This window comes from Dipteris shenzhenensis, chromosome 22, assembly GCF_047967505.1.
Source record: "Dipteris shenzhenensis isolate YYH24624 ecotype China chromosome 22, Dip_SZ_1.0, whole genome shotgun sequence".
Taxonomy (NCBI): Eukaryota; Viridiplantae; Streptophyta; class Polypodiopsida; order Gleicheniales; family Dipteridaceae; genus Dipteris; species Dipteris shenzhenensis.
In genome coordinates this window covers 52,828,082-52,846,994 of record NC_141617.1, presented here as the reverse complement: position 1 = coordinate 52,846,994, position 18,913 = coordinate 52,828,082, and the positions used below count along the sequence as shown (strand labels likewise).

At 42.9% G+C, this 18,913-nt stretch overlaps 1 protein-coding gene across 1 annotated transcript in view; it reads right to left on the bottom strand.

Moving 5' to 3' along the window:
- Positions 1-18,913, bottom strand: part of LOC147888279 (diacylglycerol kinase 5-like) — a 102,439-nt gene that overhangs the window by 57,198 nt on the left and 26,328 nt on the right. Inside the window, exons 5-6 of the mRNA XM_087393195.1 lie at positions 17,664-17,778; positions 6,675-6,723 (exon numbers count right to left, since the gene is read on the bottom strand). Coding sequence (XP_087249321.1) covers positions 6,675-6,723; positions 17,664-17,778 — 164 coding nt within the window. The remainder of the gene's footprint in view (positions 1-6,674; positions 6,724-17,663; positions 17,779-18,913) is intronic.

The window sequence follows — 18,913 nt, the reverse complement described above, 5'->3', positions numbered from 1 at the left end:
ACATAACAAACAAGGTACTAACCTCTGAGAAGATCCCGCTAGCTGAATCTGCATCTCTTCCGCTCTGGGACTTTCCTCCATCTCCACGTCGCATTCTGAGATCACCATCTCAGCCATCCGACAATCTTTGTTACGTGGACAATCCTTCCACTGATGAGGCTGAAGGCAACCAAAACATAAGCCTTCTCTCCTCGCTTTTTCCCTTTGTTCTCGGTTTAAGGGAGACTTAGACCAAGCCCGGGCTGCCATGGGGGTTACTTTCCTCTTCACTCCAATGGTGGTACTTGGTTTAGGAGTTTCAGCCGGTTTCGCCTACTTGGCTTGACCACTCGGCTGAGAACCACTCCCTCTACTAGTCCATTTCTTCTTAAACCCAGATTTCTTCGGATACCCATACTGGGTTCAAACCTGTGCAAACCCACTTGGCCTGCTGCCCTTGGCATCTTCATAGTTCAGGGCTATAGCTATTGCATCATCTAAAGTGTTCGCGTACTTAGCCTGAACTTCCATTTTTATTCGATCATTCAATCCAAATATGAAATCTTGCACTTGGATTGATTGAGGCAGGGGTTCATCAACCTTCATTACACTCTCTCGAAACTTATCAGTGTATTCTGCCACCGATAAATTTCTCTGACGAAGGTTCCTATATTGATCCCAAGCTCGGGATGCTTCGTCAGGAGGTAAGAAGTGTTTCCTGAACTCTCTTTTAAAACCCTCCCAGGTAGTGGATGCTATACCATCTTTTTGTTGTTTAATCCACCACCGATCCGCTGCCTCACTAAACATGTGGGTGGCCTCACGGATCTTCTTGATGTCATTTTTGATTTTACAAATGGCAAACGCCTCGTCCCATTTGTGTAACCAGGTCTCAATGACATCGGAGCTACGGTCGTTCATCCGACCAGAATACTTTTCTGGCCTATAATTGGCAATATTTGGCACTTTAGCCTTCCTAGGCTCGACCGTATGGACACTAGACTCTGGTTCCATTGGAGCCTTTCCCTTCTCTTCTCGAGAAGGTCTGGCAGACATACTGTGTATCGCTCTCCTAAGTTCAGACTGCCCTGCATTGACCTATAACTGCTGCGCTAATAACTGTTGCAAGGCATCCTCAAGCAATGCAATCCTGCCAGATAAAGTATGAGCTACTGGGCCCGACACCTACTGGGTCGGCCAGACTCTTGATTCACCAGGGTCCCTCCTGGAAGCTCCCTCTTCTGCTTCCATTCAGTTCAATGAGTGTTTTGTTCTGGTTTGTTTTGTTTTGTTTTTTTTTTTTAAACACCTCTAGAAAACTATGTTTACAAACTGACGCAATTCAGTGTACTGACACTCTGACACAATTCCCTATACTAGGGAATTCCTGCAATCCCAGATTCACACTGATTAGGCATTTAACACAGGCATATATCTCAAACTGTGGCACATAGGCATAATTTCAAGTATAATCTGTCCCTACAGCATCCAAGCTTCATACAGGCTGATCACTCACGAGATCCTGTCTATGAAAGTAGAGCATCAACCGACTAAATCAGGAAGAAAACAAAAACACGAAACTGATGGAGGTCAAAGAGAGCTCCCTAGTCATCAACGATTTCGTCACAGCCTTCTTCGATTGCGTGGCCTCTTCCTTTGTCTGCCAAGGTGTAGCTGTCTGATCGATATGTTCTCTAGCTACGGGTTGCCCATCCCCAAATCTTCTCGAAGATGCTGACAAGCCACCACGCTATCCTGTGTCAACTCTACGCTCCTAGCCTGTCCTCCATTTCAGATTTCAGCAATCGCGCATCGCGTTCTAGGCCTCCACGTACACGACCCACCACTCGTGCGTCCATCTACCCTGTGTTTCGTTACCGCCTTACGGTGTTGGGCTGATGGTTTGACGTTCGTCCATCTTCGTGGTGGCAGTGCGGGATGACCACCGCTCGAAATCCGTCCGTCAAGGTCGATGAGCGCAGAACCTGCCCGTCAACCCACGAACTTTTATGCCCAACACACCGCAATTCTTGCTCGCCAGTGCCAGAGGACCACCGCGCTGTTCTGCCTGGAATCAATGTCCTCGTCGTCACGTACCACCACCCATTAAACAAGATCAGCGTCGATCCCGTCAGGTACTAGCCGTACGTCATCAGCCCACCACGAAGGTCGTCGTCACGTCGCAGCGTCAATACAGTCTGTCCGTCGCATGGACTCTCCGTTAATTTGGCGCTCTGGTCCTTCGACGACCCAGATCGTCTCTCTTGATCTCCTCCCTTGCGCTCTGATACCAAATGTTAAACACAATCATACAACTATTCCTACTACAGATCACGGGAGCAGCACCGGAGTTAATCCACCCAGCCAACCCTGCTGAAGCTTTCAAGCAGACAGAGAATTACGAATCAAAACATACGTGAAAAATCACTATTCTCTTCTCTCTCAAGCTTCAACAAGCCCCATCTCCCTAGATAGATCTAGATGCCACATGTCATCCATATAGAGTCTTCCTAATGCAACATTTCACCCCTCTCTTGGGATGCATTGAAATCCTTTGCCCCTAGGCACATTCCTTGCATTAGGCCCCTAGCCTTAGATCCACCTAGTCTGGTGCTATCAACCCTCACCTAGGACCTTGACATTAATTCCCTCCCAATCATTTACATGAAGCGCAAACAAATAATTACAAACATAGACCCTTTAAGGGAAATGTCCACTGATTCTTCCGAGGTCATGCTACCTCGGCTAGAGCGTAACAACTACCACAAGGATAAAATCATATCCACCTTGTGTTATAGGCAGACCTACAATAAAGTCCATGGAAATGCTCTCCCACCTACCTAGTGGTACTTCCAAGGACTATAAAAGTCCGGATGGCTTCATCCGCTCTGCCTTCCTTACTATACACGAAAAACAACGTGTCACATATTCATGAATATGTTTTTTCATTTTTTGCCAAAAGAAATCTCGTTTCACGAGATCATACGTTTTCTCAACTCATGGATGTCCCACACATGGGCTATCATGGCATTGTTGAACGACTCTCTGCCTGAGATCATTCTGATTAGGTACTACTACCTTGCCATTTCTTTTCAGCATACCATCTCTTATGGTATATCTTGCATAAGTTTGGCCTTTTTGGGATGCCAGGTCACCCTTTTCCTCGGGTTTAAATACATGAGCCTTAGGCCTAAGGCTCTGGACGAACTCATCCACCTTTTCAGTTTTTCTAATCTCGGTCATTAGAGCACTCTCTAAAACCGTGAAACTCATATTATGCATAATGCGTGACAACGCATCAACAACTTTATTATCTTTCCCTCTTCAGTACTGCATCGTCAAGTTAAACTCCTGCATGAGTTCTGTCCACCTAGCCTGGCGGCCTCTCAAGTCAGGTTGTTTACAAAAATGTTTCAGAGTATCATGATCAACATCAACATAAAACTCTGATCCATACAAATAATGTCTCCATGTTTTCAAAGCATGGACAATAGCATACAACTCTAATTCATGAGTTGGCCAATTTTGTTGAGAGGGGGAAAGTTTCTTGCTTTCAAAGACTACTGGCCTTCCCTCTTGGAGAACTACTCCTACCGCAATGCCACTTGCGTCGATTTCAAGGAAAAACGGTTTCTGGGGATCAACTATTTTTAACACTGGACCTGAGACCACAGCTTGTTTTATGGTGTTAAAACTCTTCTATTGATTCTGTCCCCATATAAAAGGTACTTTATCTGAGGTCAGATCAGTCAATGGCGATACTAGTTCGGAATATCCTTTGATATGCCTTCGATACAATTGGAAATCCCAAGAATGATCGCAAAGCGATCAAAATTTGAGGGATAGGCCAAGTCAGTATCGCAGCCACTTTCTTTGAATCCATTTCCACCCCCTCAGGAGTAATAATGAATCCTCAATATTCAAGTCTTACCATACACAGTATAGTTTTCTTTTTATTTACATAAAGATTGGCTTTCCTCAAAGTATTGAACACTATTCTTAAGTGTTCGTGATGCTCAGCAATACTTTTACTGAACACAAGAATATCGTCAATAAAATGTACTACAAACTTCCCGATATACAAACTTTTCTAGATGCCAGGTCACCCTATTCCCCGGGTTTAAGCACATGAGCCTTAGGCCAAAGACTCTATATGAACTCGTCCACCTTTTGAGTTTTCCTAATCTCGGTCATTAGAGCACTCTCTAATACCGTGAAACTCATATTATGCATAATGCATGACAACACATTCGCAACTTTATTATCCTTCCCTCTTCAGTACCAAATCGTCAAGTTAAAATCCTACATGAGTTCTGCCCACCTAGCTTGGCGGCCTCTCAAGTCAGGTTGTTTACAAAAATGTTTCAGAGTATCACGATCAACATCAGTATAAAACTCTGACCCATATAAATAATGTGTCCATGTTTTCAAAGCATGGACAACAGCATACAACTCTAATTCATGAGTTCGCCAATTTCGTTGAGAGGGAGAAAGCTTCTTGCTTTCAAAGGCTACTGGCCTTCCGTCTTGGAGGAGAACTGCTCCTTCCGCAATGCCACTTGCATCGGTTTCAATGAAAAACGGTTTCTAGGGATCAGCTATTTTTAACACCGGTCCTGAGACCACAGCATGTTTTATGGTGTTAAAACGTTCATGTTGATTCTGTCTCCATATAAAGGGTACTTTATCTAAGGTCAGATCAATCAATGGCGATACTATTCCGGAATACCCTTTGATATGTCTTCGATAAAATTAGACAAATCCCAAGAATGATTGCAAAGCGGTCAAACTCTGAGAGATAGGCCAAGTCAGTTTCGTAGCCACTTTCTTTGGATCCAGTTCCACCCCCTCAGGAGTAATAATGAATCCTAAATATTCAAGTCTTACCATACACAGTACAGTTTTCTTTTTATTTACATACAGACTAGCTTTTCTCAAAGTACTGAACACTATTCTCAAGTGTTCACAATGCTCAGCAATACTTTTGCTGAAAACAAGAATGTCGTCAATAAAAATGTACTACAAACTTCCCGATATAAGAACGTAGTAAATTGTTCATAAGCATGACGAATGTAGCGGGAGCATTGGTAAGTCCAAACGGCATTACCAAAAACTCCATAATGTCCAAACCTGCTTCTAAAAGCGGTTTTATGCATATCCTCGGCTCTAATAAGGATCTGATGGTAGCCACACTTAGGATCAATCTTGCTGAAGATTATGTCCCCATGCAATGCATCTAGCAAATCATCGATCCGAGCCATTGGATACCTGTGCTTAACAGTGATATTATTCAACGCTCTATAATCTATGCATAGGTGCAAAGTATCGTCTTTCTTTTTCTACATAAGGGGAAGCTCTATAAGCAGGACTGCATGAAAAAGAGGCTACAAGGGGAGCTGCTTCAGTAAGAGGCTGCTGCAGGAGGAGTACTCCTGCAGGAGCAGCTGCTGTAAAAAAGGAGGCTGCTGTAGGAGAGCTATTGCATGAAGAGTTGCTGTAGGAGGCTGCTGCTGCTGCTGCTGCAGTAGGTGTGGGCCCAAAATGGCATGAAAGGAATGGAAAGGAATGGAAAGGCCTCAGATAGAATGAGACTCTTTCCTCCCGTGTAAAAGGTGCTGGTGGCTTCTCCGGAATGTGGTGGGCTGCATGGAAACTAAGCCCATGCTGTGAAAAGTGGCCATCGGTCATGGGCAGCCCTGCCACATGTCCTATGCCATCTCACAGGCTGCCATGTGTCCTATGACACCTCACAGGCTGCCACATGTCATGGCTGCCACATCAGCATGCCACATGTCACATGCTATACTTATGGACTTAGGTTGTTTCAACCACTCTTACTTGCCTAACTATTAAATTCAGTTTGGGTGGTCAATGCTCATCCAATTTAACTTCTATTTTCATCCATGGGTTTATGGCAGTTAGCTCCATTGAAAGGGCTAGTGTAGGATTAGCTGAGTTCAGTTGGCCTTCTCACATAACCTATTAGGTATATTTAGATTGTCGTCTGATCTGGTATCTCTTTGCTCTTTCATGTTCATAGACGCACACCCAAGGCTACTGTAAACTTTCTATTTAATAGTTACTGGATCGGTACGCATTCTATGCATTTGATTGGTCCTGTGTTTGGGTATTGGTCTTTATGTTTCTGATACAGAGATACGTCTCGACTTGTGGGACACTAATGCCCATAACCCCTGCATTGTGGGTCCCTCCAAATGCTAGACCCTAGCCAACTAGTACCTAACTGAACTATAGGAAAACCTATGCATTTCTTTTGGCAAACATGCTAATTTAAAGAACTTGAAATTTCAGAAAATGAAGATATGCAATAAATGAATTACCAAGCAAGTGGATATGTGCTTTGTGATGAGAAGTGACAAGCAAAGACTCGAAGAGAAGGAGAAGAGAGAAAAACAACTCGTTCATTCTCGTTTGACTTGTTAGTTTGCTCTTGTTCAAAATGGGGTTGGGGGAAGACCAGGTATGTTAATTTTCAAAAATATTTGCTTCATTATGATAAGGCATGTGACATAAATGAATAATCCAATCAAAGGTCCAACAATCAACATAGTAGAAGACAGAACTTAATTTTAAAAACTCAATAAGGAAATTTCACTCTTCTCCATTAAAATCCCAAGAGACATTTTACAATCTTTGTTTCAAATCACAAAAAAGAAAGGTTTTAGGAATCTCACCTATACTCAAATAGTTCCAGAAGCCTCCGCAAAAGGTCAAACGATCATCCTATAATCAAATATACTTAGCTATATTGATTGAAAAAGAGAGATTTCATAATCAAAAATGTATTGTTAGATTTTCAACCATTGATTTGGAAATGTAACCAACAAATTTTTTATTTTTTATTGCAAAAAGAGACTTCTATTGAGTATTAAAGAAAACCATTAGAGCAAGCTCCATACAAGATACCCATGCAATGCATGAAAAGCTCAAAAGCCAAAAAGAAAGGATTGGGGCTGATAGTGCCATCTCATTCCTGTAGAACCCTCCGAGAAAAAGGGAGAACCCCTCCAAACGCGTAGGAATACAGTCCTCCTAGAAGAGGCTGCCGATGAAGGGCCCTACATGCTAGCCCAAATGGCTATCAAAGTATGAACTGTGTTAGTCCAAATACCCGTGAACACCTGTGAAGGGTGTATCTGGATGCCATCCAAGGCCTCTGTACATCTGACTCTCTAGATGTGCCAAGAGGAAATGCTAGCCAAAATCTCCCAGGAAGTGTCCACTGAAGCATGAGAAGCTCTGAAGGGAGTAAATGGTACATCCTAAAGAGAGCAGGTCTCTATCACCTGCCTGCGGACCGAGAGTGCCCAAGAAGAAGGCTCACCCTCATAAAACATATGGGGCCCAGTAAGGGATAACCAGGCGACCGAGCCCCAAGTCATGAAGAAAGGGGAGGTATGAAAAATGTTGAGTATCCAAGCAACCCCTTTCCAAACAGTCTTCACCTAACTACAGTCCCAAAGGCAATGTCGCACTAACTCCTCTACAGAATGACAACGAGGGCAAGTAGGGTCAACCCCAAATCGTGATCTCCACAGGTTCACCGCAATCCCCCCATGAATAGAAAGCCAAAAGAAAAAAGTGATCTTTCTACTTCTGAGGGATTTCCAGAGCCTCCTCCAGAAGTTCCTGTGCAAATCTGCGGTGATGAACAAGCTGTCCCAATGGGGAGCTCTGGAGGGAATCCAACCCCTACTGCTCAACTAAAATCTCTTGGCATTACCAACTGTGAAACAAAAGAAGGGAATCCCCCTCTCTCGGTGCCCATGTAACCAACAAATTTTGAGTTCAAAGCCTATGTTTTTCCTTTCATCATTTGCTTGTCCCTCAACTAGACTCATTGCATATAAATTGAGCACTCTTGAAGAGGTAGCCTCATGATTACTTAGATAGGAATGGAATGATTTGATTGATCAAGAAAAAGACGTTCAATGCAAATCCGGTCCTCCATTTCTTTGCTCAAGTGAGCTAAGACAAAATACCCAAGTTGCAAGGCTGGCTAAATAGAGTGCAGAAAATATACCATTAAAGAGAACCAATTGGTAAAAGAGTCGAAGGCTGAAGCACAAATCCAAGATGAGAGGCAAATGTCTCTACAATTGAAGTTTAGATGCCTCCCAACATAACCATGCTGCCAGAGTCATGCTTACACGAAAGCGTGATTTCCAGTCGAATAACTTAATAAACTTAGAATTTTAGAACTTTCATAATTTCACATAAAAATACCACAACTTTAAATGCATTCATACAACATACATCCGCATAGCAACAAACGATAAAAGAGGGGAGACAAGTACACCGACACCCAACTAGGTGAGAGAATGGGTAAACCCAGTTGTATTTTTTTATATTCAATGATGCTTAGCCTCACTACAATGGTAGTACAGATCTTTGGACATAACCCCCTTTGGGAAATCTAGAGTTCTAGACCAAGACCTAAATATAGGACTATTACAATAATCTTCCTTTTCAAACTGGGCCTGAGATGTACATATCACTGAGAATCATCCAAGAAAGTAACCACTAGAAGCCCTTGGCTAGGTACCAGGTGGAGAAAGCCACAGAAACGGTCTTCGACCTCCTTCTTATCCCTTAAACACAGGAAACTCAGATTCTACATGTTAGGAGTTAGTATAGAAAATTAGACTCTAGAAATATCAATCGTTTCAACACAGCAAAACCCTAACTGTCTAAAAAAAAATTTTAAAAATCTTAGAGATAAATTCAAACACCTTCAAGATCAATCAAAAGTGAAGAACGATTTTGAAACAACAAAAAAAGAAATAGCTCAACCATCAATCGCACCTTATAAACTAAAGCTTGGCTGCTAAAGAGAGAGAAGGTGCTGGGGGAGAGAGAGAGAGAGAGAGAGAGAGAGAGAGAGAGAGAGAAGGTGTCTAGAGAGAGAAAATATCTTCTAGAGAGAGAAAATAAAACCTGAAAACAAAGAAGCAATCGGTTGAAATCGAATACCCCATTTGATCAAGATTTATGCGCAATAGAGAGGCTAAAACAGGGTGCTCAAGTCTGCAGCAATAGGGTCAAGAAACAGCATGAAAAATCAACAAGAGAATGCCTAGAAATAGTGTGATGAACAACAACAAGAGAGGCGGGAGGAATAGGTGAGGTGCAACAACGGGAGGCACGGGTGAAATAGGCGATGGATGGGTAGCACGAGTAGGTAGAGAGATAGGCATGGACAACGTGAGAGAAGCACGAAAGGTAGGGATGGATGGGTAGCAAGAGAAGGCTAAGAGATAGGCGATGGACAGCAGGAGAGGCTGAAGTTGAAGGCTAGGGAGGACTAGTAGCTCAAGCTTTGAATGAATATCAAAAGAAGGCTGGCCCTTAATTTATACAAGAGCTAGGGGAGAAAAAGCAAACTCAAAAGCTAGGGTCAAGAATAGGAAAAGCTTTTACAAGAATAGGGAAAGCTTGGAGAAAAAGCCAAAGCTAAAAAGCTAGACTCTAACAAGAATAACGCTTAAATCCTAGAAAAGCAAGAAAAAGAAAATAACTTTTAATAATTTAACTTTTTATTGTATACCACTCTACCCATAAACAATAATTAATTAATCTAAGGGCCTAAGACTCAATTAACCCTAGAACTTAAATGGCTTAGATCTAGCTCTAGACAACTCAAAATTCTACCAAACTGGAACCATCTTTTAGCTCTCAGAAAGCCCTAGAAACTAGATACTCATGGACTAGGTTTTGAGATCACTTCCAACTCACAAGACTATGTGATCTACATCTATCCTCATTGACTAAGCATCATAGCCTAACACACCAAGGCTCACCCCCAAGGCCATTGAAGGTGTTAGAAGTAGAACAATGGGTATGGAGAACCCTTGTGGATGTGTGAACTGTCATCAGTCTCGTATGGCATGTTGGTAATTCAATACCAGGTGGAGGGTGATCCAGTAAGATAGTCATTCGACTCATAACTTCACTGGTGTCAAGTCCACCCCATGCACTAGCTTCCGACATCCTGTCACTGGATGTGACTATCATGGATATTAAAGATCCATGGCCATGCTAAAGATGGCAAAGAGAGAGACCGTGCTGAAGACGGTCACAAAAGACCATACTGAAGATGGTAAACATAGGCTGGAGATGGCAAACCAAGACTGTACTAAAGATAGTAGATCACATTGAAGGTGATAGAGCCATGTTGAAGGTGACTGGTCGCGCTGAAGGCGACAGAGCGCACTGAAGGCAATAAGAGCTCTGATGTCCAAAAGGGTCACACTGAAGGTGACAAGTGCTATACTGGAGATAGCAATGCATGGTGATCAGCTGTGTAAAGAGAGTGCTCTAAACTGCTGATGAAGATATGCACACGGTAGCAAAAGATGCCCGTACGGGATGTGAACTCCTGTCACAAGAACTCACATAGAAGAATACACACATGTGGTCAGTTTAAAAAAAGAAAGAGATCTCAAGAAAGCAAAAATAATGATCCAAAACTATAGCAGTGAGAAAGAGCCATGTTACACATGCATTGATGAAGCTCCCTTGTATAGAGTGGCATAGAGGGGTGGTTTAAAGTGCAGTACCGACAGCAACATATCGTTGTGATTATCAAAGAACTCAATGAAGAAGACAGAGGGGACTGGAAAGAAATCGTTTGGCCAAAGCCATGGTAAGTTAGCAAAGAGTATGTACGGAACGTAAAAGTTAGCAAAGTAAAAAGGAGAGCATTCTGAGGAGTAGTGCCGTTGAATAACCACCTTATGTAAAGATTCGAGAGATTTGAATATCGTGAATACTGCGTTGGACTTGACTCTTGCTCTTGTGGCAAGTTGCCTCTTTTCTCATTACTTCCTAATCCTATATGATTTCTTTGCCTTAATCGTTGTGCATGTGCTATGTAAACCTCTATGTTTGAACTTTATTTTATCGCTTTGATACATCCATTAAACCATTACAAAGTCAACGTTTAACACATTGTTGCTTACAAGCTCAGAGATTTACTCTAGAACGAATGGAATCCAAACACAAATTTAAAAAGTGAAGAGCATTATCAGGATAGAAAAAATGGACCCCCTCTCCTATAGGACTCTGGACATATGATGGAAGACACAAAGCAACTCTAGGTGACAACAAAGAAAATCCAAATAACCTAGCAAAATGTGGGACAGATCACTTAGCCATTGACTATAGCCTCTATAATTCATTTTTCAAAATATTCGGACTTTGAAATTACAAGAGGTGGGAGAGTAAGAAATCTCTCTATCACCTCTACAATATAATAGAAAGCCCAAGGGGGCATCTATAGTGCCACAACATCTTTCTCTCTCTTTTGCAAAGAAAGGAACCTTCTATTAATGCTTCAAAAACTTCACACAAAACAGCAGCCCCGAAGGTGCTGAGTATGGAAAAAACCGGATCAAGATGAAAGAAGAAAAGCCAGCCTATTCCAAAGAAACCAAGCTCTACCTAGGAAATCTCTGGTACAAGGGCTAATAGCCAGGTGGGAGTTATTGTGTTTGGAATCGATTCCTTGCGGGGAAGGTGGATTTATGCACTGGTTTGTGGCCAAGAAGGCTCCAGGTTGATTTCGACCTGTTTTGGGATAGCGATTTGGATTTTATTCCCTGTAAATGAAGAGCACACTGTTCCCCCTTTGGAAAAGCAAAGGATTGTTTTTCTAACTGAAATTTTAGATTGCTTTTCTACTGAGTTGCCTAGTGAGCTTCCACCAGAAAGGCCAGAGGTCCATGGGATTGACATCATACCTGGCATTAGTCCACCCAATAAACCACCTTACAGAGTTAGTACGGCAGCAGGAGGAGATCATGAGTCAGGTAAATGAACTTTTGGAGAAGGGGCTGATTCAGCCAAGTTCATCACCTTATTGCTCTCCAGTTCTGTTGGTTCAGAAGAAGAATGGTTCTTGGCGCATGTGTATTGATTACCGCGCCTTGAATAAGATCACCATTAAGAATCGCTTCGCTTTACCCAAGATAGATGACATTCATGATAGGTTGAAGGGGGGAGCTCTTTTCAATCGCATTGGTTTGAAGAGTGGGTATCATCAGGTTCTCATACGTCCATAAAATGTGCATAAGACAGCGTTCAAGACTTCTTTTGGGTTGTATGAGTTTTTGGTCATGCCTTTTGGACTCACTAATGCTCCTGCCACCTTCAATCGCACAATGGATAGGATCTTTCGAGACCACAGAGCCTTCATGGGTACATTCTTTGATGACACGATTGTGTTTTCGAAAGATGAGAAGGAGCATCTCGCGATTGTATTCGCTGAGCTCAAGAAGCAGAGGCTGTTTATAAACCCCAAAAAGAGTGAATTTTTCATGGCTGAGGTTCATTCTTTGGGGCATATTGTTTCCAAGGATGGGGTGCATATGGATCCAGCTAAAGTGGAAGCAATACGGAGTTGGCCACAACCAAAGAATTTGCATGAGGTTCATAGTTTCTTGGGTTTGTGTTCCTACTACCGTCGTTTTATCCGTCACTTTGCAGAAATTGCAGCCCCTATGCATGCACTTTCCAAGAAGGAAAGGCCTTTCCAATGGACACAAGTGGAGAATGACTCTTTTGAGGAGCTAAAGCGCAAGCTTACAACAGATCCGGTGCTGATTTTGCCTGACTTGAGAAAGTCTTTTCATGTGTATGCGGATGCTTGTAGTAAAAATGGTATTGGAGCTGTACTCACGCAAGATGGACATCCTGTAGCTTATGAGAGTCGCATTTTATAGGCAGCTGAGTTACATTTATAGATTTATGAGAAGGAGATGTTGGCTGTACTTCATGTTTTATCCACTTGGAAACATTATCTATTGGGAGCTGATTTTACAGTACAGACGGATCATCAATCTTTGCGCTACTTTCTAATGCAATCTAAGCTGTCCGAAAAGCACATGAGGTGGGTAAACTTCTTGGCAATGTTTCATTTTCAGATTGTACATGTTGAAGGCAAGAAGAATGTGGTTGCAAATGCTTTGTCCAGGAAGCCACAAGTTTCAATTGTGACAATTGCTTATCATAATGAGTTGAATGTAATGAAGGATTACTATGCGGAAGATGAGCAATTTGCTGAAATATATGACCAGCTTAATAATGGACAGAGGCATGAGCATTATGTGCTTAAGGATGGGTTTATGATGATGCATGGCAGGCTGTGTGTAACTAAGCAGCTAAGGCAGAAAGCTATGAGTGAATGTCATGATTCACCATATGCAAGACATCGTGGTATTGATGCCACAATCAAGGTAGTAAAGCATTTCTTTTATTGAACTACGATGTGTCGCGATGTTGAGGAGTATGTTCGCACATGCATAACCTGTCAAAAGGTGAAGTATGATCGCAAGAAGACTCCTACACTGTTACGTCGTTTGCCCATACCCGATGGACCATCGGAGAGCATAGCCATGGATTTTATTTTTGATTTATGCAGAACATCTTCAAGTATCATGGTATGCCAAAGTCCGTTGTGAGTGATAGAGACCTACGCATGACCAACTTGTTTTGGCAGGGACTTTTTGAGAGTACGGCCACTACTCTCCTATTTTCTTCTACTTTTCATCCACAGACCAATGGGCAATCGGAGGAGGCTAATTCCACAGTTCTAGATTTATTGAAATGCTATGTTTGGGAGCACTAGTCACAGTGGGAGAAGTTTTTACCATTGGTGGAGTATGCATATAATAACACAATACATTCTTCCACCCATAAAGCTCCATTTGAGATAGTGGAAGGCCAACGTAAGATTCCATCCATCTTGCAAACGAAAGATAAAATTTTTGAGGCTGATAAGTATGTGGAGAGCTTGGACATAGCTTATCAAAGGATGAAACAAGCATTGCAGAAGTCACAGGAGAAGCAGAAAAAGGTAGCAGACAAGCACAGGCATGACGTTGTCATCAAGGAAGGTGATTATGTCTTGCTGCGTTTTCAAAAAGCAAGGCTGAAAAGTACACGGGATTGTACTCGGCTATTCCCTAAGCTAAGTATGAGGTACTATGGGCCTTTCAAGGTAACTGAGCGAATTAATGATGTAGCATTTCGCTTACAGTTGCCTGACCATTGGAGGATTCGTTTCAAGTTGATGTGCCTATGGATCTGCCTTGGGAGATGCAGCCAGAGGTGGAAAACATGGATGAGATCCTTGTACCCGAGCAGATTCTAGCACATAGGGAAAGGAAGGTAAGAGGTAAAGTTGCACGACGCTACTTGGTGAAACTTTGTAATTATTCATCATTGCATGCGAAGTAGTTGGACGAGGACGAGTTAGCAGATACTCCTCAGGTGTTACAGCTTTACCTTGAGGCTTTCTAGTTGGAGCCCACTTTGGGTGGCACTCGTTCAAGTTCAGCACAGCGCCAAGTGTCTATACATTACCTGATGCACAGGGGGAGAGTTAGCACTTCCATTCCTTTTGTACACACCTGCTCATGTATCTAAAGGACACTTGGTGTTGCATTTTGTTTCACCCGAGATACTAGTTGCTGACAGTATCTTCGCCGTGAGGGCCTCTATGATTGGTGTACTAGTCACTTGGTTATGATGCATCTTATGTGCAATGTATTTTGTATTTGTTACCAAGTCTCTACAGATACATATTCATTGTTGGTTGACCTGTTGGCGGCATCAGTACGCTGTCCTTTCAAGTTTGGTTGGTCTATTGGGTCGCTCCCATTTCACACTTGGTTGATCTATTGGCTGTCTTTCAAATTTGGTTATTTGCTTATTTTTCTATTTCAGCTTTGGTTATTTCACTTGCTTTCGATTTTTCCATTGCTATTATTTCTTTTTGTTTGGTTTGCAAGCAATCGAGGACGTTTGTCTTCTTTCAATAGGGGGGTCTGTCACGAGGATGTGAAATTATGGGACTTTTGATTTGCGACTCGTCCGGCGATGTGTGCGGGACTTGCTTAGAAATTGTGAATGTGCACCCAGTTACTAGGCAATTAATTCCTAGGACCAAAGTGTGCAACAGGGGACCAAAAGAGTGGTGTTATTAAAAATTGCTTTTTTAGCACAGGGGCCTTCTTTTTTTTTTTTTTCCAAGAAGGAGACTTCTATTAAGTAAGAGAAAAAACCCCCGAGAGCAAGCTCAAAGCAGAATACATCATGAAATCAATCATGAGGTTAAAGGAACCACCTCAAAGTGAGGTGAAAAACAATCAAGGCCGAGGCTGAAAGCGCCACCTCAACCCTGTAGGAGTCTCAGAGAAGAAAGGAGAATCCTTCCATTCCCTGAAGACTGAGGCTGCACGGGAGTCTCCCTGCATACTCGTCCATACGGCCATCAAGGTATGTATGGTGTCTGTCCAGATACTAGCCAATGTGTGCGAGGGATGAACCTGAGTTCCCTCCAATGCCTCTCTGCATCTGGCTCTCCAGATATGCCAAGCTGCTATGCTCGCTAGAATCTCCCAAGAGGTATCCACAGAGGCATGTACAGCTGCAAAAGGAAGGTGTGGTATTACATCCAAAGAACAGGACTCAACCTGATGATGTCGACTCGAAATGGCCCGAGAGGAGTCAAGTCTCTCATAGAATACCTGAGGCCCTGTAAGAGAAAGCCAAGCCACTGAGCCCCATGTCAAAGAATGGGGAGTGGGCAAAGTAACTGAAAATCCTGGCTACCCCCATCCAAATCATCCTCGCCTGTCTGCAATCCCATAAGCAATGCTGAATAGTCTCCAAAGCACAGAGGCAACAAGGGCAAGTAGGGTCGGCTCCGAACCTGGATCTCCAAAGATTCACTGTAATCCCACCATGGATAGAAAGCCAAAAGAAAAGAGTGATATTTCTATTCCTGTGGGATTTCCAGAGTCTCTTCCAGAAGCACCTCTGCAAATCCGCAGTGATATCAAATGTCTCCCAATGAGGAACTCTGGAAGGTCCCTTAGGGGATGTGTAGATGGCTGTGTGCCACATCATCCCCATGGACAGCCTTGAGCTATCTTGGACAGGCAAGAACTGTCCTCAACATGCAACCCCTCCCATCACAGTGATGGATGGCTGCTCAATGATGCGTTTGCATTTCTTCACCTATGCTATTATGCTCATGGGCCATGGCTTTTCTCCTCACAGATAAGCAACTATGCTACCATGAAGGCTTATAAAGTGTGAAGCATTGACCTCGAACAATGTGGTTGCATTAATTGTACTATATTAAAAGTTTATGTTAAGTAGGCCATTTACTATTGAGTTTATCCTGAGGCCTAGAGTTTTACTTATCCCTAGACCCTAAAATTACAAATCACGACATGAGATAGTAGGGCCTAGGAAGCATCCAGGCCTAGGCCTTCTCGATTACATACAGTATCCAAGTGATTTATGCAATGGTTTCAGAAGAGTGGAAGGTCTGGAATAGAGTAAAATCTCGGTTTGTGTGTCAGCACTCTATTATCAATTCTTAGATTCTCTCGCTGACTGTGTGTCAGTCCTCCCTCTCCTGACTGTGAGTCAGTTCCCTGTGTGACTTCTCCAGCTTGTTGAAAAATGTCCCACCTATAAAGCCCCCATATGAGGAGAGCACAGGGACATGGTACCAGTATAGGAATAGGTTTGGATGCCACATATGAGGAGAGCACAGGGGCATGGTACCAACATAGGAATAGGTTTGGATGCCACATGGGTGGAGAAAGATATCCACAAGGCAAGCATGTGGGCAGCACCGTAGGCTGTTACACAGTCCACGGTCAGAGATGGGCAGGAACCCTGGATTAGGGCAAACCTGTGAGCAGTGTGCAGGAAATATGGATGGTACAGCCACATGTGCGGATGCCAGAAAGGTGTCTCTGGTACAACAGCAAGTACAAAACTTCAGTCAAGCATGTACAAGCAATATAGAGGTCTTCCTGGAACATCCGCAAGGGGCATGGATCTGTTGCAGAGATACAGTCATGGTGGCTGCGGTGCAGGACTGAGCAGATGCTGCCATAGGCTATGGACGTCATGTTGGTGGGCTGTTGCAGGGCCAGAATAAGGCCAGGATATTGTGCAGGTACGTGGCCTATTATAGGCCAGGAAAGCTGACTGTTCAGATGGCTGATTATAGGCCAGGAAAGGTGACTGGTCGACAGTCTTACAGACTGGCAGTTGGCAGTCCTGGCAAGGGTCAAGTACAGGTGGGACGATTATGGCCTAGGTCAGGTCGACCCAACCCTAAACAGGTTGGGCTGACAGACTCGCAAGTCTGCCAGTCCAGGAGGGGTTGCTTCCCCTATAAAGGCCTCATTGTGGAGGCTATCTAGTTCAGTTCAGAGGCATCCCTCACCCACTCTGGAGCAACACTTGGTGCATACCTACAGCTAGTAGAACAGCACGTGTGTAAGATAGTGCTGTCTAAGGAACTCGCACTACAGATGGTGACTGAAGCTCAATGAGGAGCATGCAACCTGAGGAGTGCAAGGGCAGCAGTATGAGCAGGACAGGTGCTCACCATAGAGCATCTAGGGCCACCAGCGGATTGGTGCATGTTTTGGGATCTTTGTGAGGGTTAAGTGTTTGGCTCAGTTTTTGCAATATACTTTGAGATGTTTTGGACTGTTCTATTGTTGTTTATTATCAAGAATTGGTGCTTGTTTAACCACATCCAAGGCTTCACATGACCGTACTAGTAGTGTAGCAAAGCAACTTTTAAAAGGCATACAACATAATAGCAGATTGAAGCCTCCATCAAGTACCTCAGGCTTCGAATTCGGTGAAGACGTGTGCTTCAAAGCATGCATTGAGTGTGGTAATGCAATAGACTCCAAATGACCATCAACCATAGCTGACATTTTCATAGCAACAAGCCAACTGCCAAAACAAATGATGCAAGTATGAGAATCACACCTACTTTCTCAAAACATTAAAAGCAAGTAATAGAAGTGTTACCAATGTGATTACACTATCACTAGTTCTTGCTAGCAGTATATAGAATAGGAGATTCCCTATGTTCAGTGTGTTTCTATGTGCATGCCCATGCTATGGTTCACACTCAGCATATAAACAATACATACATGTTCATGACATAATGATTAACTCAAGTCTTCATATGCACATGCACCCTTGCATGCATGGTAATAATTGCCACAGGCAGCTATGAGTTTTGGGTTGGTTGCCGTGGCAAAATATGGAACAATTTATTACTTGGAGCATGCCCAAAAAGACACGGCATGGAAACCATCAAGAGAATAAGCTGTGACCATTATGGCTTTCTTCGAAATCCATGGATGTTGCATTCAAACCTTATGTCTTCCTGAAACCTCAAAATCATTTGAAATTTTCACAAGGACCTGCATTTCCAATGAAACTCAAGCCATCATAAAATACCAAAGCTCTTGCTCTAGCATAGCAAACAAAAAGATCCAAGCTTTTTGATAAACTTGGAATAAAGAAAAGGAGCTAGTATGAGATTCAAAGACAGAATTGGATTCATAAGTTGCTCTTTCTTTTTTGGGCTATTACGTAAAGATCTCGTTTTTGAAGACCTACAGTTAAGAGAAGGGAAGGCTCACTACAAACTGCTCTAAATTCTATGAAAGAAAACACTCCTTCTCGATTCAAAATATCATTTTAGCCCCTTTTTCCTTTCCATCTATCTAGACAGCTGAACTCCTTGCCCAAGCTCTACTTCTCTGCCACCCTTGTCTAGGATAGCAGAGCCCAACCTTGTTACAAAACCATAAATATACGTTTTAGAAGAATGATAAAGGCTCCTGCTATGTATCAATAAGTAACTTGCACTGAATAATATGAGCTCAGTAGGTTTTCAGCAACTTCCTAAAACTAATGGACCATTTTATAAATCCAAGCCTATTTTCGTGATAGGGAAAATGCATTACAGGAAATGCCTCCAAGAACAAGCATAATTAAAACTCTATTGAATATAAGCATGGGATCCAATGTCCAATTCAGCCTAGTCCCTTCATGGATAGAACCAATTTCTTTA